This window comes from Choloepus didactylus, chromosome 16, assembly GCF_015220235.1.
Source record: "Choloepus didactylus isolate mChoDid1 chromosome 16, mChoDid1.pri, whole genome shotgun sequence".
NCBI lineage: Eukaryota > Metazoa > Chordata > Mammalia > Pilosa > Megalonychidae > Choloepus > Choloepus didactylus.
In genome coordinates, this window is record NC_051322.1 from 58,149,682 (window position 1) to 58,172,506 (window position 22,825).

Below are 22,825 nucleotides of genomic sequence, written 5' to 3' on the forward strand. Positions count from 1 at the left end.
CAATTTCAGCATAGAACCTAACATACCAAGAGCAATTTTCACAGCTTCAATGTGGCTGCCTGGTCGACCTGCATGGTCCATAGGCTGTTTTGATAAATAGCCCTTTTGAGAGATACAAGGCATAGATGCGGGTCTACTTGGAGGTTGATGGATGTTATGGCTTCTCTTAGGGAAGGAAGGATAATTTTGGTCAACTTGTCAAGAAATTTCATACCATATTAGAGGAACAAGGAGACATTTACCCCTTAACAGAATACATATCAATTACAGGATATATCAGTACTACATTTCAATCCTTTGAGACTGTTGATCAGTTTTTAATTTCCTACCCTTAAAAAAGACAAAATGGAATGGAGAAGAAAGGAGGGGGTTCACTCTAAATCTGTCAAGTGTAAAGAAACCCCCCAACACAGTGCAATTTCTTTTGAAAATTTGTGAGCTCATGATATTGTGTAAAGGGGCTGCCTTAATGTATACTTAGTGGCTCTCCTTATCTCCAGTGAAAATTCTATTTTGTAATAAGAGAAACTCAAGAATTGAGAGAAAAACACCCTCAAGGTCACATAGTATTGGATGCATGGTGCAAGATTCTGGGGTGGCATTCCAATGATGGCGACATTTCCAGTTATCTCTGTGCGATGTGGCATTGGTTTTTTCAGACTCAGTAGCCTGGGAGGTAAAATGGAGATATATTAGTTAGGATTGCCAGATAAAATACAGTTAAATTTGTATTTACATGCAATATTTGGGTCAAAGTTATGCTTAAAATTATTTGTTATTTATCTGAAATTCAAATTTAAACATTTTGTATTTTTTTTTTTTTTTCTAAACATGCCAAACCTACAGTAGCAGTAAATAACTATTTTCTGGTTCTATTCTCACCAGTTATTGTAAAATTTCTAAGCTCTCTTTAAATGGATCCCGAATATCTCCCATGTGTGCAGAAACACAGCTGTCTCTTAACTACTATGTGGCATCCTCTAATTTCTCTCTTCTGTTTTGGCTTCTGCTTCTTGATGCTATGTTTGTTGGCAAATCTTAAAATACTTGGGAGACCCCAGAAAAATGACTCTATCCTGCCCCTTTGGCTGGATCATTTTCCTCTGAAGCTGCTCAAGTTGCATTGTGTCAGGGCCATACAGGGGCTTTGGACACTGGTTGCTTTGGAAATTAAGAATTCCCTGCGATATATGACCGTAGGTGACAGCAGAAGCATTAGTGTCAGAGATCTGAGAGTTCTAGACCTGGCTTCTTTACCTTCTGGATGTGTGACTTTGAGCAACATTCTTTATCTAAATAGGCTTCAGTTTCTCATCTACAAAATAGGATAATACCCATACCTATTTCAAATAATCATTCAAGGATTATTATTTGAGAATTAAATCAGACAACACATGAAAATTATGTATCATGTCTACCACAAAGTTTGTGTAAATACCTTGAAGAAATAAAGCAACCTAAAAGACCATAGATAAAAGACCGGTTGAATAAATAAGGGTACATTCACACAGTGGAATACTATGAAGGTGTTAAAAAATTGAGGAAGATCTCTGTGAATTAATATGGAATATATTTATAAATTGAATGTATGTGGGTTATATTGCTAAATTTTTTAGAAATCAAGGTACCAAAAAGAATATGTATTTTATTCCACTTTTTTTGTGTGAGAAGGAAGGGGAAATGAGAGTATATAGGAGGCAGGGCTTCTAGAATGGCATAGAAAATTCATTCCTCCATTAAAGCAACAGAACACTGGAAAAGTTGTCAGAGTCAACTTTTTCAGAACTCTGGAAATTACCCAAAGGCTTGTAACAATCTGTTTATTCAAGAAAAATGGCTACATCTTGGTAAAAACAGTAAGATTTGTGGCATGTTAAGCAGTTCTGTTTCCCATCTCCTTCTCCCCAGCTCCGCAGTAGCCCTGAACATCAGCAGCTTCATAACCACAGTATCTATGAAAACCAGCAGACAAATAGCCACTGAAAGGGACAGAATAGGCTTGGAGCTTTTCCAAAAAGCACCATCCTCAGAGAATTGTCAGTGTTTGACCTTTATGGAGGCTTTCTGGAAGAAGCCCTATTCCCAGAGTTTGCCATTGTTTGACCTGACTCTGAGCTTGGTTGGTCTGAAGACCTCTATCCCCAGGGCACAGGCTGAAAATTATCAGTGGCAATTGTTTAACATGGCAGCTAACTAAGGCAGGGATAACAGTTGAGGCCAAAGGAAAAAAAAAGGCTCATACACACCCAAAAAAATGTAAAGGGAATATCTGGAAAATGAGATGTCCATCGGGGGCTTTGAAAAGCTATGACATATTCCTGGAGAAATATTCCCAGAGAAAGCCAAGCACATGTGCAAAGATGTGCACGTGCCCAGGAAAGATCTGAGGAGACCCTAAGTGCTCATCTCTGAATGACCTTGAGCTCTACACTAATATCATACTTAATGGTGAAAGACCGAAAGCTTCCCCTCTGTGTCTGCACCCATCACTTCTGTTCAACGTGGTGCTGGAGGTTCTAGCCAGAGCAATTAGGCAAGAAAAAGAGATAAAGTTATCCATATTGAAAAGAAAGAAGCATTTCACAAAAGTCCACATATTGTACGGTTCCGTTTATGTGAAATGTCTAGAATAGGTAAATCCATAGAGAAAAAGGGTTTATTAGTGTTTTCCAAGGGCTAGGGGTAGGGAGGCAATGAGGAGTGACTGCAAATGAGTATGGATTTCTTTTAGAGGTGATGCAAATGTTTTAAATTAGATACGGTAAGGATCACTGTTACGGATTAAAGCATGTCCCTCACAAAGACAAGTTCAAATTCCAACCCCTGGTCCTGTGGATATGAACCCATTTGTAAATAGGGTCTTTGGGGATGTTATTGGCTAAGGTGAGGTCCAACTGAAACAGGATGGCCCTTAATCCATTATGACTGGAGTCCTTAGAAGAAGAGGAATTTCCGACACAGGAGTAAGAGACAGGAGACAGACTATCTTGTGATGGGGGCAAGATTCAGTTATGGATTGCTGATAAGCCATCACTAAAATGCTACAGACTTCAGAGAAAGCATGATCCTGTTGACCATTTGATTTTAGACTTCTGGCCTCCAAAACTTTAAGGCAATAAATTCCTGTTGTTTAAGCCAGTCAGTTCGTGGTATTTGTTATAGCAGCCCTGGAAAACTAAGACAGTTACATGACTCTGATAATACGCTAAAGCCAACTGAATTGTATCATTTTAAATGGTGAATTTTATGGTGAGTTAATTGTATCTAAATATTTATATATATGTGTGTGTGTGTGTGTGTGTGTGTGTATTATTTAAAATATGAATATGCTTTTTTCTTTTGTAAAGAAAAATGCAAAATGAATATACCAGAAAATAATGAAATTATAAACTATAGATGGTGGGTAGGAATGAGATGAAAAAGGCAGGAAAAAGAATGAGACCTCTTTATGTATAATTTTTAAATGAATGCTTTGACTATTGAACCATGTTAATGTTTTGTACATTCAAAAATTAAAGTTAAATAACAAGGGTGGGGAAAATCTTAAGATTAAATACAACCAGAAATAAATTAACCTAACTACATCAATTTGATAATTAAAACATTCAGAAGAAAGTAAATTGCTTGTGTATATGCTATTCTGCAAATGAGTATAGAACCAAACGAACTACAAAAAAGTGATGGCTTTGAGAACTAGGAACCTCACTGTAGGAAAAGGGGTATATTAGGTTGAATGAAATTGCTGATATTCAATAGTTTTCAACCTCCCTCACCATGGAAATTTTATATGATTCAACCTAATAACAAATGAATGGAAGGAAAAAGGAAGAAGCCTGTGCTGTTGGATTGGAATTGGAGGTATCAGTGTAACCTAATCATCTTATATTTGCTAATTCTGTCCATTGGATGGACCTAGATATAATGGTACTCCAGTAGCAATGAGCACACTAGGCTTTTGATTTCTAAATGCCATTCCCCTTTAAAAGAAACCAATGCTTAGTAAAATCACTGCTTCCAGATCTGGGGCAGGAAAGGTTCCATGCTCACATGCAGCATCTTGAAGTGCTAGAAGGCAAGGAAGAAATCATAGACTCATTGAGATGTGTCAGAAGAACACAGGAGCCAACTTCAAGGGATTCCCACTGGCCAAATGACAATTTGAGAATGAAAAAAGAATGATGACCGGTATAAATTATTATACATGGAATTGAAAGAATAAAAAGGATGTTTTGGTAAGAACAGGGAAATGAAATCTCTTCTTTACATAAGAATACTAGTTAATAAATGTAGAAGAAATGGCAATTAGGAAATCTCCATTTTGTAACCACCACTGTAATAATTAATTTAGACAAGGATCATCAATGAATGCTAGAGCCATTGGGTTAAAATTTGTTGGGTTGCAGAAAGAGTTAACATAGCAGTACTGAGACTGCCATTCTTTGGCAAGGTTGGCCTTTGGTTGGCATCTGGAAGCTAGGATTTCAGGAAGGTTCCCAGAACTGATAAGAGTGGCTCATTATGCCTAAACTGTAAAAACAGTGGTTTTTCCTGAACATCTGCTTTCTTTCTGGAATCCTGGAACTCTAGTACATATGAGGCAGAGGGTGCCCGTGTAATGAACCCTTGGTAAAAACCTTGAGCACTGAGTCTCCAATGAACTTCCCTGGTAGACGACATATCACACATGCTGCCAAAACTTATGGCTGGGAGAATTAACCGTGTCCTATATGATTCCATTGGGAAAGGACTCTTGGACGCTTGTGCCTGGTTTCCCCTGGACTTCACCCCATATGCCTTTTCTCTTTGTTGACTATGCTTGTATATTTTTGCTGAGTCCTCCTTGCAAAATATCAATACTGGGTGTGGGCTTGGGACCCCCGACATATTGAAGAACAAGATATTCACACAATATCAAAGCATCATCCTACAGATTATCCACTAATTACAAAGGGAATTGGTATCTTAACATGTGAGGAATTTGGCAAACATCTTATTCAAATAATCAAAATCAACAAAAATGGGACAGACTTACATCATGTGCATCAAGATATGATGTACTACTCTTGCCAAAATGTTTAACCTAAATCTATCATGAAGAAACAAACAGACAAATCCAAATAGAAGGACATTCTACAAAACAACTATCCTGGACTCTTCAAAAATGTCAGAGTCATGAAAGACAAAGGCTGAGGAGCTGTTGTAGATTAAAGAAGACTAAAGAAACAGGACAACTAAATGCAATGTGTGTTCCTGGGAAGCTATGAAGGACATTATTGGAATAAATGGAGTATTTGAATGTGGAATGTCTATTAAATAATAATATTGTACCAACATTAACTTTCTTGACTAATAATTATATTATGGTTATACACAAGAAAGATTTTATTCTTAAGAGATACATGCTGCTGTATCCAGGGGTGAAGGGTCATGACATGTGTAACTCACTTATTCTTAGATAGTTCAGCATCTATCTCTATCCATCTGTCTGTCTGTCTGTCTGTCTATCAATCAAAAGCAACCATGACAAAATGATAATAACTGGTGAATCTTGGTGTAGGGTAAATGCATGTTAATTGTATTTTTCCTGCAATTTCTCTATAGGTTTGAAAATGTTTTTTAATCATGAGGAGAGAGGAAAAATCAAAGTCCCCAAGAAGAAGCCTTCTTTGTTCCTTGTGGTCTGAATGATGGTCCTGACATGTCATTGTAAGGGTTTTCACTGATAATGCTTTCCATAAGACTCAAAGAGGTGATGAGTTTGGGGAATATTTTAGTAGTATTGTTTTCCTGTGTTCCCCTCACCTTCTTTGACTCTAAATTATACGTATGTTAACCTGTTCTATGTTATTCCACAACTCACAGAAGGAGTACAGTTTTGGGTTTTGTTTTTTTTTCTCCAGGTTTTTCCTCCAATTTTCATTTTGTGAAATGCTACTGCTGACTTAAAGTTCACTGATAATGCCTTCTGCAGTGTCTAATCTCTTAATTCTATCAAGTATATTTTTCATCCTAGATAATTTTTTATATCTAGACGATTGATCTGGGTCTTTCTGATATCTTCATTCCTTTCCTCAGCATGCTTATGATTTCCTCTAATTTCTTAGAGCAATTTTCTATGGACTATAGAACTATTTTAACATCTTTGTGTATTAATTCTATAATCTGTGTCACTTTGGGGGCTGTTCCTTTGCATCAATCAGTGCAAAGTGGAAGACACAAGGGAAATCCTCTGCAGTTCTCTGAGACTCTTTCTATGTATGCAGCCCCCCCTCTTTCGTGCATTGCCCTGAAATTTGTAGCCTTCTGAACTCTGTCTCAACTCTGGGAGACCTCCACTCTCTGTTTGGGATTCTCCCTTCCCAGTGATGTGGTCTTGAAATTCTGGGGTAATATTCTTCTGCTTATTTGTAGGCACTTTTTTTTTATTGGAATCCATACATTGTGAACTTTATATGATGGTGTTCTAGTTTGCTAATGCTGCTGGAATGCAAAACACCAGAGATGGATTGGCTTTTATAAAGGGGGGTTTATTTGGTTACACAGTTACAGTCTTAAGGCCATAAAATGTCCAAGGTAACACATCAGCAGTTGGGTACCTTCACTGGAGGATGGCCATTGGTGTTTGGAAAACCTCTGTTAGCTGGGAAGGCACATGGCTGGCATCTGCTCCCAAGTTCTGGTTTCAAAATGGCTTTCTCCCAGGATGTTCCTCTCTAGGCTGCAGTTCCTCAAAAATGTCACTGTTAGTTGCACTTGGGATATTTGTCCTCTCAGCTCCTCCAGAGCAAGAGTCTGCTTTCAACGGCCATTTTCAATCTCTCTCTCATCTGCAGCTCCTGTGCTTTCTTCAAAGTGTCCCTCTTGACTGTAGCAGTTTACTCCTTCTGTCTGATCTTATATAGTGCTCCAGTAATTTAATTCGGACCCACCCTGAATGGGCAGGGCCAACACCTTCATGGAAATTATCCAATCAGAGTCATTACCCACAGTTGGGTGGAGTGCAAAAATTACAATCTAATTAACACTGATAGGTCTGCCCATACACGATTACATCAAAGATAATGGCATTTGGGGGGACATAATACATTCAAACTGGTACAGATGGTTACCAGATTTCTTTGTCAGCCTTTAAATTCGTTACTCTTTGTTCTGGAATGCAGTTAACTTATTTGAGACCAGTTTGAGCCTTTTAAATCTTGCTTTAAAGGTTGCTAGCACATTTCCAGAACAGTGTTATCAGTCTAGGAATCATTTGGTCCCACTCTTAAAGCCACAAACTCCTGAGGACTCTACTTAATGCTCGTATGTAGGAGGTCTTTCCTCTCCGGCTGGTGGGAAAACTCACTGAACTCTGGAGGTTTTTCCGCATGCTCCTTTCCATTGGTTCTTTCTTCAACCTTAGTAGTTTCCTCACACAGATGCATCAATCAGTGCAAAGTGGAAGACACAAGGGAAATCCTCTGCAGTTCTCTGAGACTCTTCCTGTGTATGCAGCGCCCCCTCTTTCGTGCATTGCCCTGAAATTTGTAGCCTTCTGAACTCTGTCTCAACTCTGGGAGACCGCCACTCTCTGTTTGGGATTCTCCCTTCCCAGTGATGTGGTCTTGAAATTCTCTTCAGGCAGTGAGCTGGGCAGTTGTAGGGCTCACCTCATTTGTTTCCCTTTTCTCAGGGAGTATTCTGTTTGCTATCTGTTGTTCATTATCTAAAACTTTTTTTCCTATATTTCATCCAGTTTTCTAGTTATTTGAGGTGAGAGATTAAATTTGGTTCCTATTATTCCATAAGGGCTGGAAGTGGTAGTCTTCAGTGAGACTATGTTTATTATAAAATGAGAAAATGCTTACTTAAGAAAATTTAAAAATTCCTTAAAACATAAAGAAGCAAAACCAAAATATCCACTGATCATTTGCCAAGCATAAATTTTGTTTATTTTTCTCAGGTATTCTGTTTCCTATGAGTAGCTTGCTTTATTTTTTAAAACAAATATATTTAAAATATAATTTTAATACTTTTTTACTTAACATTGTTTCATAAGCATTTTCCTATGCACTTAGCAGCTCTTATAAAACCTGGACAATATCCCAACATGTAGATATGTGTACCATAGATTACTCAACCCTTCGTTTGCCAGATGGACAGTTTTAGCTGGTCCCCAGTTTTTGCTATTTTATAATGACAATGCAATGAATATCTTTACACAGGTATTTTTGTTGAAATTTTGAATGATTTATTAGGCAATATTGGAATTACTAAATCAAAGGATACAAGTACTTCAAGGTACTGTATTCATTTGGCCAAGGTGATTTTTGAAGAGTTGTATCAATCAAAATATTTTATTCACCACTCCATGTACATTTATGAAGTGTTTACTCTGTGCCACTCACTGTGCCAGGTCTGGTGATGTAAGACAAACAAGACCCTGACCCTGAGTTCAAGGAGCTTGCGATCTAGTTGGGGAGACAAAGAGGAAAATAGATGAGTGCCACAAAGCATTATAGGGTTCTGTGGATGTGTGAACAGGATGCAGTGGGTTGCTTAGGCAGAGGGATTTGTGTACTTCGTTACCTAACCCAGAACCTGGCACAAAGTAGGCATTTAATAAATAGTTGTTGAGGGCAATGAAGGGAGGGAGGGAGAAGAGGGTGGGAGGACTGTCCATCTCCATTACTGGCTGATTCAGAAAAGGTTTCTTAGAAGAACCTGTGATTTGCAATAAGCATATCCTTTATTCATTCATCCGTTCACTGAACAAACAGTTTTTGGCAGTGCTCCCAGGGCTGTGCTAAGCTCTAAGCACATCACCACTATTGTTCCTATGGAATTTTCTGCCTGTTAAGGAAGACAGGTAACAAACAAGTAATTAAAATAATTAAGGAGATAGAGGGTAGCATAAGGTATATCATAGGAGTGAGTCATTTAGTCTCAGGATCAGGGATGCTTCCTATAGGAGTAACGACTAAGGCATGACTTAAAGGATAAGTAAAAGTTAGGAAAAAGGGGAAACTGGAAAATTATTCTAGGCAGAGGCAGTTACATCATTCATCTATGTGCAAATAAATGTTTTCTAACATTTGAGGCAGCTTCAAAGCAGTTTGTTTAGACACTTTCACACACACACACACCCCTTCCCCAGGAATCTGGTTTATATTATTCTTTGCTTTCTAAACCCTTTCTTTTATGAACAGTACAAAAGTAAACTTCACCCTAGATCCTATCCATATTCACATTTACTGGGGTCCAAAACCAAAGAGTTTAGTTGTGTTGCTTTTAAAACCATCTCCTTTGACAAACAATGCTGTGTGTTTTTTACAGTTTGAGGAAATTGAGCCACAGGCCATGATGCCCAGGTGGCACACTGGGAACCCGTCAGCCCCTGTCATGCTCGTGCCTTGGTCAGCCTGACTCCACGTGGCCATCCCGACGTGCCGTAATCCAGCGCACTCAGTGGGAGGCCGCCACAAAGACACACAGGATGCATGGGTAGGTTTTGCTGTGTCACTTGAGATATGGGAGTGTGTGTGTGTGTGTGTGTGTTTATGTATATAGATTATGTATATTTAATTTTGTAACTATATATTTCTGGTCATTAAGAGACCACCTGGGAACTAATGCTGCAGAGGATGGTATGGCATAAAACCTCACCAGACATCATTGTTTAAAATGTCTTCAGTGAACCGCTACTGAAAGGGAATGAAGTATTCCATAGGAATGTATTTCCATACCATTGAAGTTAACCCTGTAGGCACAAACACTTTTTAAAATGTAAATGTTAGTGAACATAAATGATTCTAAAATAAATAACAGACACTTTGCTTCACTTTCTTAGTGTTTCTAAGCACTGTTTAACCTGATTACTCAGCCTATAAACATTGACTGTTTTCTATCATTTATTGATTATTATTAATTGTCTGCTATGTATTTGGCCTTATGCTAGGAATTGGGGATGAATAAAACAAAATCCCTAATGTATAAAAATGCAATATTTAATAAGGAAAGAAATGTACCTATTCAAGTAGGCTAAATAGGCCTGACAAATATGCTAAGTGTTGTGGGAATTTGCTTGAGAGACTGCTCTTTGTGAGTCCAGGAAGGCACCACAGATAAGGTGACACTGGAACTGGACCTTTGTGGTGGTGGATGGGGACAGCATGCTAGGGGTGGGGGCTGGTGTTACCAGGTTGAGAAGAGGAGGAGGAGGAGCTTCCTGACCATGGGATAGCAGGAACAAGAGCACAGGGTGCACACAGAGGATGCTGAGTGGGAGAGGGCCCAAGGAGTATGGAGGGAAGTAGCAGAGAGCTTGGAAGGGCAATTTGGGGCCAGATCAGGAAGGGCCCTGGGTGCCATGCCAAGGATGGGAATCTGAGATTTCTGACAAGGGGAGTAGCATGATCTGTGTTGATTTTTACACACATTACTCAGGTGGAGCCTGAAAAATGATGCATGGAATGGTTGGCAGAGAGTGGAAACAGAGAAACCAGTTAGACATCTGGCCAACACCACAGGAGGGACAGGCTGGGGGCTGAATCAGGCCCATGGGGAGAAGAGGAAGGGCTCAGTTTGCAGTAATAGCTAAGAAGTAGATTCAGAAACAGCGATAAAATATGGTGTGAGAGCACAGGCCTTCGAGACAGACCTGAGTTAGCATGAAGGCCTTGCCCCTCACTAGCTGAGGGACCTTGGGCAAACCACGTCACCTCTCTGTGCTTCCGTTTCCGTGTCTGTCAAAATGTTAATTATACCTCCCAGGACAGCTGGCAAGATCAACTGAGATAATGAATGCAAAGCATCTAGCACAGTTGGCAATTTGCAATTTAGAGTTCTTTTCCTTGTACCAAATGACCCAGAGCATCAAAGCATCCATTTTAACATATTGGTGGTCCATCTGGGCATTATTCGGTCTCTAGAGCTCTCTCGAGCTCGCGCTAGGAAATTCGAGGGCGCATAGAGAGAGACACTAAACTCTCCTCCCTCCTCTCTCCTCTCTCTCTCTCTTCTCTCTTCTCCCCCCCTCCCTCCTCTCTCTCTCTTAGCTCAGCCTTTCTGCCACAATTTGATTGTTATTCCGGTCAATAAATATGTACTGTGTGCCAGGCAACATTGCCCTGCATGCTCCGAGCCAGCTTTGCCTCCACTCCTATCTGATGGCTTCTACTCTGCTTGGGCTCAGAGAGTAGAGAGCTAAATGTGTGCTTAGCATACAGGAAGTAAGCATGGACCACCCTGAGGCCCCCAACGCCTGCCCCAGCATGGAAAATCTGAGGCATTGGGGCTGCCCTTACACTGCTACTTTCAGTCTGAGCACTTTCCTTCCATGTCTTCCAAATGGCCAAACTCCCAGGAGGACCCTGTGGATGTGGGAGGCCCTGCTCTCTGCACAGGCAGTGGGGCCTGGGCTGGGCGCACCCCTGAACACTGCAGAGGAATCTGGGTTACACAGCAGCCATACCCTAAGAAAAGAATTTCCCACAAGCAGAGGGGGTAGGGAATGAGGTCGTTACCCAAGGAGCTGTGGAATCTGCTCCTGGAGATGCCTTGAGGCAGAAGACACTCTCCCAGGCTGGGCTGCACACTGTGGCTGCTCCCCCTGGAGAAGGGGGGTGGCGGCCCACCTAAAACCCTCCCCCAGGGCCTATCTTCTCCATTGTAGGGAGACTGTAGCACAAAACCCCACAGTGATGCATCTCCTGAAGGCAAGGCAGTTTGGGGGATGTTGCTGACCGAGACCTCAGGGCCAGTGGTGCTCTTGATGGAGAACATCTGTATTGGGCAGCAGAGTGGGAAAGAATGAAGGATTTTCTGGGAGCCTGACTGGCTCCAGGACGCGTTTGGTGAAGTAGCGGGGAAGGCTGGGATGTGTAAACACGGCGTGAATGTGCTTCTCAGGATTGGCTGTGTCTGCTGAGGTGAACCACAGGCCCTTTTCTTCTCAGGCACAAGATGGGAAAAGGATCCTTGTAAAGTATCTGTGCTTATTTGTGTGATTCCCTGGGTAGACAGATGTATGTTTCTTGCCCTGGGGGATGAATGAGTACCCATAGATATCATCTTTTTCCTTCTACAGTTGTTATTTATACAAAATTCACTATTTATATAGCTTGCTCCCATCTAATGTGCCAGTGTCCTGAAATCAGTTTATCTATGGAATGCTTTCCCAAGGATGCTGATAACGCAAAGAAGCAGATACTCCCTTTTGGATATTTGCATTTCTGTGGAGATGGAGGAGTTAAGTAATAGACCCCTACTCTCCAAAAAAGAAATGGAGGAAACATTGGAATACTATATGCCAATCAATCTGACCGACAAACTTAATGGAAGCTTCTGGATTAGGAAAAACAAGAAGTCGGGGGATAAGAGCTAAAACTCTAATTGGAACAGGTCATGATTTTGGTGAAGAACTTAAATGGCCACTTATTAGAAATTCTGTCCTGACCTCACCAGCTTTGGAAGCTCCATGACTGTTGGGGCAGCAGCTGGAAAAGGTCCTTCCTGCCTCCCCAGACCTCCTGAGCTAAGAGGTGGAAACAATCTGAGGGTGAAGTGGATTTTCTCCCTTAAGCACCTTTGACCATTCTGTTTTGATCCAGATCCAGGTCAGTGGGCAGAGAAAGAATCTTTGAAAGGCCTACAAGGTAGGGAAGACTATTTAGGATATTGAAATGTATATATGGCTGCCTAGAAGTGCACAGCAGTGTGTGTGTATGTGTGTGTGTGTGTGCGTATTCCCTCTAGCTGTCTCAGGACAACTAGATCACACCTAACCTTTTTAGAATTGATTCATATGTAATCCCTCCTTCCTCTCTGAGGCCTTTTCTAGCTCCTTTCTGTGGCACCCATACCAGGTAGAATCTCTCTTTGGGTCCCCTCTTACCTCACATATTCACACGATTTTTACCCCACCTGTAACTCTCATTTCCTGTTTAATTATGGTCAGAGATTTTGTCCGAATTATTTTTGTAACCAAGCATCTAACACTGGCCCTGATACATAATAAAGAATGCAATTGAATAAATTAATCTATGCATAATGCAACATTTCCCCCTCTATTTATGCATTCATGGAACATGAGCTCCACATGGGGCTGCTGCAAATGAGAGGATAAGTTTAAGGGACCCAGTGTGACAGAGACCCCAGAAAGCTACAGCCCTCAAGTTTGCAATCTAGAACCCGAAGACTTGCCATGCTTTGAAACTGCAACATTTTGCCCATTCTACCTAGCAGTGTAAGCTCCACATTATGGGACAAATTCTTAAAATTCCAAGCTCCTGCCTGAAATGGAACTGCTGGTTGGGGGGGGGGGGTGGAGGGGGCGGGGAGGGGGCAGAATCAGAAGAGGGAGGATAGCAACAGAGCAGGGCTGGGAGAGCTTCCTGCTGGGAGAGCCTCCCGCTGGGGCTCGGGACACTGCTGAGGCAACATCTAGCTTCTGGTTTTTGCTCTCAAAGCCCCTCAATTCTCTGGGGCTCATCTTGGTCTCAGTCTTCTGCCCTGAATTTTGAACCCCTGGGCCTTGGATCTTTTGTCTTCTATAGACTCTAGTCTCCTATGTGACCTGGTTCCCCTGAACTTCTATAGACATGGGCCCTACCTCCTGTTTGAACTCAGAAAACTATGCTGAACCCATCTCAGCCGAAGGCCCACAACCCACTTCCCACTTGCAGAAGGGATTCTGTACTCATGTCTGACACACCTCACAGGGATAAAATGAGCTAATAGGAAGTTCTTAGTGGTGGAAATAGAATTGGAGGAGTTAGTGGTGCTAGAAGTAGCAGTTGCCAAGACTGAGTAAAACAGTAACTGGCTACCAACCTTTAGGGAAAAGAGTCTTGGGCTTCCCCAGTTCGTTAGCTCTGAACTGATGGCATAGGCAGAGTCTACCTCCATCCAGGCTTGGAGTGCAGGAGACTGAAGGTCCTGGAAAGCCCAGCTCTAATGCACCATCACAGATCTGTGTCTATTACTTGCTAGTAGTCATTAAAAATATTTCTGCTTATTCAGCAAGGCATATTTACTGGGGCTTAGGAGAACCCATAAAACATTGCACTCTATTCAAAGTATTCTTCAGATAAACCCTCTAAAGCTTTGAAGTATCCACTTGCCAAGGATTTTTCATAATCTTTATACCCTTGGCAGAGTGCCTGTGTGTGTGTTTGTGTGTGTGTGTGTGTGTGTGCACTTTTTTTTTTTTTAGGGTCTCGATAGAGCTAAAGATCAACCCACACTACAGGGATGGATGGAATTTTTTTTTTTATTTTTGGATTGATGAATACAAGGACATGCAGACATCACTTTTATAGTTTCATCATTTGCCAAGAGTATGGTGTGGTGGAAAGAGCACTGGGATGGGATTTAGGAGATCTGGCCTCTAATGGTCACTCTGCCACCAACCTAGCTCTGGGGCCTCAGACAGGCCAGTTAGCTTTCAGGCTTTAGATTTCTGATGTATAAAGTTAAAGGGTTAGGTTAGGTAGATGAGCTCTAAGCTCTGACTGACTTGGCTGAAGGCTCAGTCAAATGCAGTGCTTTCCCAAATCCCAGCAGCACCCAGGAAGTACATTTTGGAGATGGTGAAGCATTAAGGAAGAAGATACCTGCAGAAAGACACCAGGATTCTTTTTCAATCAACATGAAACACTAACCAGTTTTGCTTTTTTAATTTTTGGAGAGAGAGAGAGAGAGAGAGAGAGAGAGAGTATATTTATATACCTGAGCTCACGAATTTGTGAACAGGAACTCTGAGGACTTTTTCATTAGTTTTGAAAGTGTTTTAGTGGTCATCTAATCCTGTGGTTTCCAAACTTTTTATAAGCAGCAGAATCCTTTCTTCAGTGAAATTTTATACAAAAGACAAACATAGAGCTTTGGCTATGGGAACCCAGAGCTCCATCTGTTTCTCTGCCTTCCTCATTCTCCCACCTGCCTCCCACTTTGACCTCTAAGGCTCCCACAGGACCCAGAGCTTCTGGGCACCCAGATGAACATTTTACAGGGATTCAGACTGAGGCTGAGAGAGGCAGTGACTTGCATAGGATCATATACCCAACTGGTGGAAAAGCTGGGGCTTCTCAATGCCTGCCCAGGGATCTTCTGAAGACATCATGTTATAATGCTTTTTTTTTTCCACCATCATCATGTCCTCTCTGAGGACAGTGGAAGCTTATTAAAAGTTAGCAACAGTGAAAACACATCTATGTTAAGATTTAGGTAACTATGGGCATATCATCCTCTGGCTAAGTTCACAGATTACTCTTTTGTGAAGACAAATATGTCCTTACTCCTAAAATACTTTTTAAACTGAGCTATTGAAAATAAGTCTTGTTTGCAAGTTCATTTCATATATAACTAAAGAAAAGAAATGGTTCAGGAAGAGGCAGAATGAAATCTGTTCACTCTGCCATTTGGGATCATGTCCATGGCAGCATACTGGCAGCATAAGCTCTCAAAATATGCACATAAATTTTAGGGCCCCTTGGGATGGCCCTGGTGTACTGGACATCTCTGAGAAAATGTGCAGTGTTCATCGTAATTGTATAGCTCCAGGGTCCAACTCTAGATTGTAAAATATTTCCCCCTTTGGACTTCAACTCAACAATAATTCAACTGTATGACAAATCAGTACGAAGTGGACCTTGAGCAAAAGTGATAGGTATCTTCAGCTTGGCCAGAGCTGCCCAGAAGGCTCGGTGGCAGATGACAACATCGTACTTACAGCCTTCCTCTCCCACGAAAGAAAAGCATTTCCATTGTGCACCCCAAGCACACTTAATACAAAATCTTGTTCCCACTTTTCCTGTAAGCAGTACTTGGCAGTTTTCATTAAGTTCCTGATGATTTGTTCTGGTTGCAAATAAACTTCCCTGTCTACTTTATAGGCATGCTGGATCACAAACTATCAGAGTTGGAATTGGCCTCGGAGATCATCGAATCCAGTCCTGGCATTTCAGACCAAAGGAATTGGAGGTAATGAGAAGGGACATGACTTGTCCTAGGTCACATAGAAAGTAAATAACAGAGCTGGGGCATGAACTGAACTGTGTTCCTGGTATCCACTTCCTTTCCACTTCTGGGTGTTACGTCTTTTAAATCAGTCACAAACAAGGAGATGAAGTGTTTTTTTTTTTTATGTCGTTCACTGGCCTGGTATTTGCAGTCAGATTTTTTGAGTCCCTGCAATGTGCTTAGGAAACCCCTCCATAGCCTTCCATTTGGAGGGAAAGAAAGATATTGAACAAATACTACTATATGATTAAGTACATAATTGCAAGTGAGCAAACTTCTAAGAAGAATTAGCTGTGATAGGAGCATTATCTTGCTGATATGGGCTGTTTATACTCAGGGTCCATTTGGATTGATCAATCCTGTGATTTAGTAGTTAAATATGTTGATTTTTACCCTTGGTTATATACTAAAGATTGTTTACATAATGTGTGGATTATTTAAGCTATTTGATTCTTCTCTATGTTTCTTCTCCCTGATGGTCTCTCGGCTTTTCCAGGGAAAGAGGTTCTGCAAAAGAACTAAAATTCCTATAAACCATATTATTCTTTTACATAACTGCTCTGACAATGAGAGTACTGAGGAGAGCATTTGAATCATCTGTAAGTTCCATGTATTTGTGCTCTCCCAGGTGTGGTGGTTTGAAGTTCTATGTACCCCAGGAAAAAAACATGTTCCTAAACCAAATCTATTCCTGTCGATGTGAACCCATGTAAGTAGGACCTTTTGATGAGGCTACTTCAGTTAAGGTGTGGCCCATCTCAGTCAGGACCAGCCTTAATCCTATTACTGGAGTCCTTTATACATGGAATGAAATTCAGACATAGGGAGAGATGGACAGAGGTTAGCAACCGGAAGCTGAATATCAGCAGAACCCAGAAAAGAAGGGAGAGACCAAGGGAAGTTGTCAGGTGCCTTGCCATGTGTGCCAGTTTGTATATATTATGTCCCCCAAGAAAAAGCATTATCCTTTAATGCAGTCTTATAGGGGCAGAGGTATTAGTGTTGATTAGGTTGTAACCTTCTGATTGAGTGTTTCCTTGGAAATGTGATCCACCCAACTGTGAGTGATACCTTTGATTAGAGTGTGACCTGTTGACTGAATGCTTCCATTGGAATGTGGCCCCGCCCATTCAGGGTGGGTCTTGATTAGTTCATTGGAGTCCTATAAAAAGAGCTCATAAACAGAGGGACCTCAGAGCAACTGACACTGACATTTTGGAGAAGCTGCAGTACAACAGACATTTTGGAAGATGGCTGTTGAAAGCTGACATTTTGGAGAACGCCATTTTGAAACGCAACCTGGGAGCAAGCAGACACCAGCCATGTGCCTTCCCAGCTAACAGAGGTTTTTGGACGCCATCGGCTATCTAAATGAAGGTACTCGGTTGCTGATGCCTTACCTTGGTCACTTTATGGCCTTAAGACTGTAACTCTGTAACCAAATAAACCCCCTTTATAAAACCCAATCCACTTCTGGTATTTTGCATTCTGGCAGCATTAGCAAACCAGAACACCATGTGACAAGCTAAGGACCAAAGATCTCCAGTAGCCAGTCCCAGAACACCAAAGTCCTCGGGAAGAAATCATCACTTTGATGATGCCTTGATTTGGACCTTTTTCTAACCTCAAAACCATGAGCAAATAAATTCCCATTGCTTAACCTGACCCATTTTGTGGTATTGAGCAGCCCAGGAAACTAAAACACCAGGACAGAAAATGTTGGATATTGGAACCCTGATACCACAGTTACATAGTTCCAGATTTATATTGAAATGAAAGCAGTGACTTCAAAATTGAACAAAAACCTGTTTTGAATATTAACACCTCCCCCTCTCCAACCCTCATCTTCCCCCATAACATTTTAGCATGATATTCCTGTTTGTTAAAACTACTCCTGCAAAGGCTGTCTCTGCAAAGTAGGAAATCTTAACATGAATCTTTCTGGAAAGTAAGCTATCATGTCCCAATTCCCTGTAATTCCAGGAGTGCATAAAGAAGAAACAGTTAAAGGAAATCCCTACATATTGGGATACACATAGAAGAGTTCATCACAGCATATTTTTTCTAAAGCAAAAAGGTTTGGATTTGGAATCTGGGGCAGCACCAGAAGCTTGCAGCTTGGTCCAAGCTCTTATATGTCTCTTCCCAGTTCACTTCCCACCCAGGAAGGTTCCTCTTCTTTCTTCTCCACCCTGTTCATCAGATTTCCCTGAACCCCTTCCTTTTCTTCCCCTTAGTCCCCAAGTTTATTCAGATTGTTCTCTTCTTCCCTGATGACTCCCTCTCGGCCTTTCCTGGCTTTCCTTAAGCCCTGTATCTTCATGGGTGGCTCCATTGCCTCTCCCCCTTGCCAGCCTTCCCCTCTCCTTCTCCCGTCACCTGCACCCCCCCTCCCAAACCCCAGTCATGAGCTCTATCTAAAAAGCCAGAACTATCCAATAGAAGGGGGTCAGAGCACAGCTTTCTCTCCCAGAATTTCTTTCCTTTGGCCCAGCAAGTGTCTGAGTGAGAGGGCACTGAGCTCACCTGGCAAAGACAAAGTCTCCACAGCGAGTTGGCTTTGAGTCAGTGTTCAGCTGTGGTCAATACTTTCTCTCAGCTGAGAAACTGGGCCAAGTGTGGCCCAAGTCCCATTAAAAGTCCAGTTCTGGAATAGAGTTCTATTCCTCATCTCCGTCGACTTTCCCCAGAGAGCCTAGGAGGCCAGAAGAGCCATTTCTACAACAGGCCCTTATCAGGGTGGTTTGGCATCACTTTTCCTCTCCAGGAAAAGAACTAGAGTTACATTTTTTTTTAAAGCAAGTCCAAAATAAATTTAGAATTAGAGAATAGCCTCTCCGTTTACAAATGGTTTTACTATCAGCATGTTTTAAATAGAACACGCCTATGTTACATTTATAATAGGATTCAATTTACAAACACTTCTAAGCTATTTTCAGGGATATATTTATTGCATAAAATAAGGTGCACTTACACAAGCAAGTCATTGTCCTGCCTGGGAGGAGATGGAACTCACCTTGCCTGATCACCTTGCTCTTGTCCTGACCTTCCACCTCTCACTGTCTCCGTATTTCCTGCTTCTATTCCTGCTCTTCCCACATGTCTAAGGTGTGGCTACAAAATTTAACAAGCACACTGGAATGTGGCAAAGTAGGCATTCAGTATATATTATGAGAATAACTTGACTTGAATTATACCTCCAAATGACTATTGTCCTCTTAAGTAGTCATTTTTAAAATGTATTGCAATGATGCTGCTTTTACTTAAAACCTCATCTTGGAATTTATCTCTGAATTACTTTGGAATTGCATCCAGATCCAGTTGATGAGCCAGACAAAAAATTATAAAGCCATAGAGGGACTTAAAAATCATCTGGTGCCGCCCCCACCCCCCATTTTATAGATGAAGAAACGGAGCCTCACAGAATTTGTGCATTTGGTTTTTCCTTCCACATCAAGAAGTTGTTACTTCATTCTTTTGTTGCATGAACCAAAAATTGATAGTAATGTTCAACTGTTAGTAGACTCAAATGTCTTTATCTAGCCTGTAGATATAATAATATAATCGCTACCATCTATTAAACTTGTAGTATACGCCAACACCTATGCTAGTCACTTATCACAAGAAAACCATACCCCAGAGATATTAGAATTCTCAGTTTAAGGAGGAGGAAAATGAAGCTTGGAAACTAAAAGGGACTTGATGAAAACAGTTAAGAGGTGGCCGGGGTGGAACTTGGACCCGGATCTCTGTTTCCCAAGCCCTTGGGCTTTTCATGACTTTATGGTGCACTAAACAAGCCAAGAAGCTGTTTTCAAAATGTTAGGAATTGTCATTATTGTAAAAACTAAAAGAGCTTGCAACTGTAACAAAGCATTTCCCATGAATCAGCCATGTACATATACTTTCACACGTAAGCTGGTTTACAAGAGGTCATAGAATGCTACAGCTAGATGGGAAATTTAAGACAATCTGGTCCCAAATGCTCGTTTTCTAAGTAAATAGTTCTAGAAAAGTAAACAAACTCGCCCCAAGCCAAGTGTGGAGCCAGGACTTGGGGTAATGCCTCCTGCTTCCTGGCGGTGCCTTCTCCACACTGCCATATAGGCTGACTCAACACCATACCCTCGTGCTAGAATGTGGAGGTGTCAAGACTTCAGGACAGCACTTCAACCCAGGTACATTAGATCCTTCTTAATAAATCAGTCTCATGCAGTGGGAAAAGTTTATATAAGACAACTCCCTTCAATGTCATGCCCAGACATTGCCTAACTTCTAAAGCCAGTCGTTTTCTCACATCTAGATCTTCCCATTGACATACTTGGAGGAGACAGGACTCACTTTGAGTAACTATCGTTCTGGAAACCTCTAATGAAAGTCGCTTACAAAGAAAATTGTATGAAAGAAAGCAGAAGGAGAAGAATACAAAGGGTCCTGAAATAAAACCTTTCTAGTCACCTGGTTTTATGGATCAGGGCACTGAGGCAGGGAACAGTTTGCTGGCTGGCTTACCCAAGCTCAAGCAGTTAGGAAAGATCAGATCCAGTGCCTGACAATAACCCTCCCGACTCACAGTTCACTCCTTTCTGCAACACTATCAAGTTGCCTCTTGTGCCTCCTAGATCTGAGTAAAAGGAATCTTTACCTGACACAACCTGAATTCCTTTTGGCTTATTAAAACTCAAGTCCACCCTGCAAGAGAAAATAATTGCCACCACCATGTCAGAGCTTCAGATAAGATTTTGCATTTTTTGGGTGGGATGTGAGCATAGCAGAAGCAGGCCTAGTATTGCCAAGAGATGAAAGCCACATTTTAGGGACAGAGCCTGCATTATTTACGGTCACAACTTACATTGTACAAACTCGTATTGTTTAAGAAGAGAGATCAGATTTTACCTACCAAGATTTGTTATGGAATTCCTCTTCTGCAAGGTTGAATCAGTAATCTGCCAGTTGATTTGCTATTTGTTGAGCCTGGCCCTTTGTGTGGCTTGAGCAAGCCTCCATGAGAAAAAATGAAAAAAGAGAATGGGCTTTGGGTGTCTTCAAGGAGCATAGAGAGATTTGTTTCTATTGTGTGGTCTTTTCTTCAATGGATGGTCAACTCTGGGGGCCTGGACTGTGTCTGAGTCACCTGTGTGCCCATCAGCTAGTGTAGGGTATGTGCATGGTTCACACTAAATATTCGCTGAAAGAATAAACAGATGAATTCATCTGTGAGATAAAACAAGTGGAATGGCAACATAAGGCACTTCAGGTCTCTGCTGTGAATGTTATGTTGGTAACAAGCACCATTGGAAGTCAAAATAAATAAGTAGGCAAAAGGCTTATTGGAAGTGTAGGAACTAAACTGGACCCAGAAAGATGGTTCAAATTTGATCAATATTAGAAGCCAAGGTATTACAGGAAGAGAAAAATAACGGGAGCAACTGAAGATAAAGTAACAAAGTGGTAGACAAAGCTTGGATGTCTCCATCTGGCTGTCCTAGACACCGTCCTCTAACTCACATGCCCAAAAATGAATGCTTCCTATTTCCTCCCAAACTACTCTCTGTCCCAGTTGGGAATGGGATCATCTAAGCCAGAAACACAGAGGTCATTTCTTTTACCAACACAACTGATCAGTCATTGAGTTGAGATGTTTCTGTCTTAGAAATATTTCTCAGTTCTAGCTCCTCCATCCCATGCAGATGTCCATGGCCCCAGTTCAAACTGGTGATACCTGTCACATTGCCACAGTTCTCTAATTGGTCTCCAGATGGGCCCTGCCCAAATCATCTCCACAACAATGTTAGTTTAGACCTTTTCTCATTCTAAAAATGTTATTAAAAATTACTATACATAAAAGGTAGATAATTGTGCAAATACAGATAGATTATGTATGTATGTGTGTGTTTGCGCTGTGTGCTGTGAAGTTGTACATGGTGACTAAAAGGAATCTGTGACTGCCGTTCTAATATCCTAGTGGCCAATAAAAAGAAGAAAATTCTCTATCACCTGGTTTGCATTGTCCATAGATTAAAAAAAAGAAAAAAATCATGCTCTCTGTTAAGGAGAAGCAAAACATTTCTTAACAATAAGATAAGAAGAATGTTTCTCTTGGGGCCTCTTAAAGGAAATATCCTTAGAGCAAATTTCATATAAAAATGTTGTCTCCTAATGCAAGGTGAGAGCATAACACAAAAATATAATTCAAAATATAATAAGAAATGCAGACCAATTCTGTATTCTCCAATGGTCTCTCTTGACTGGGATGGGGGTGGGGGTGGGGATCTAGATTATTTGGAGGATTGTATGAACGGAAAATGCTTCAGGAAACACTTTATATTATTTTGTACACTTGAATTCCTGTTATAAGTTGGGCTGTTTATTAAAAGGTACCATATACCTTGTAATCCCAGCTATTTAAAAATATGGATAGAGAAAAAGACTGATAGAGTGTATTCCAAAATGTCATTAGCAGTTAACTTTGCATAATTTTATATGTAATTTTTTTCTTATTGTTGCTTATGCTTTTAATACACTTTCCCAAGTTTCTACAATGCACAATAATAGTTTTATAATTTAAAAAAATTAGAAAATTATCTTTGATCTACCATGATACGGGAGAATGATTCATCTAAAATTTACCAATCCCCCGTAGCTCTTCCAACACCCCACACTCCTCAATGGTTCAGGCATTTATTCTTGTTGTGATTTTCCCTTGGAATACCCTCCCTTGCCTTTCCTCTTCTCCTTTGAATGCCCACCTCACTTAGGCAGTGCAGTCAAGATTCGGATCAATTGTCCTCTTCTCCAGGAAGTGTTTCTTGACCCCTTTTCT

At 41.0% G+C, this 22,825-nt stretch overlaps 1 protein-coding gene across 1 annotated transcript in view; it reads right to left on the reverse strand.

The window, feature by feature from the left end:
• Positions 1-310: 310 nt before the first annotated feature.
• The window catches only part of LOC119511290, a 49,279-nt gene continuing 26,764 nt past the window's right edge, over positions 311-22,825 (reverse strand). The window contains exon 4 of the mRNA XM_037805773.1: positions 311-669. Within this exon, the coding sequence (XP_037661701.1) occupies positions 478-669 (192 nt within the window). The 3' untranslated portion in view covers positions 311-477. The remainder of the gene's footprint in view (positions 670-22,825) is intronic.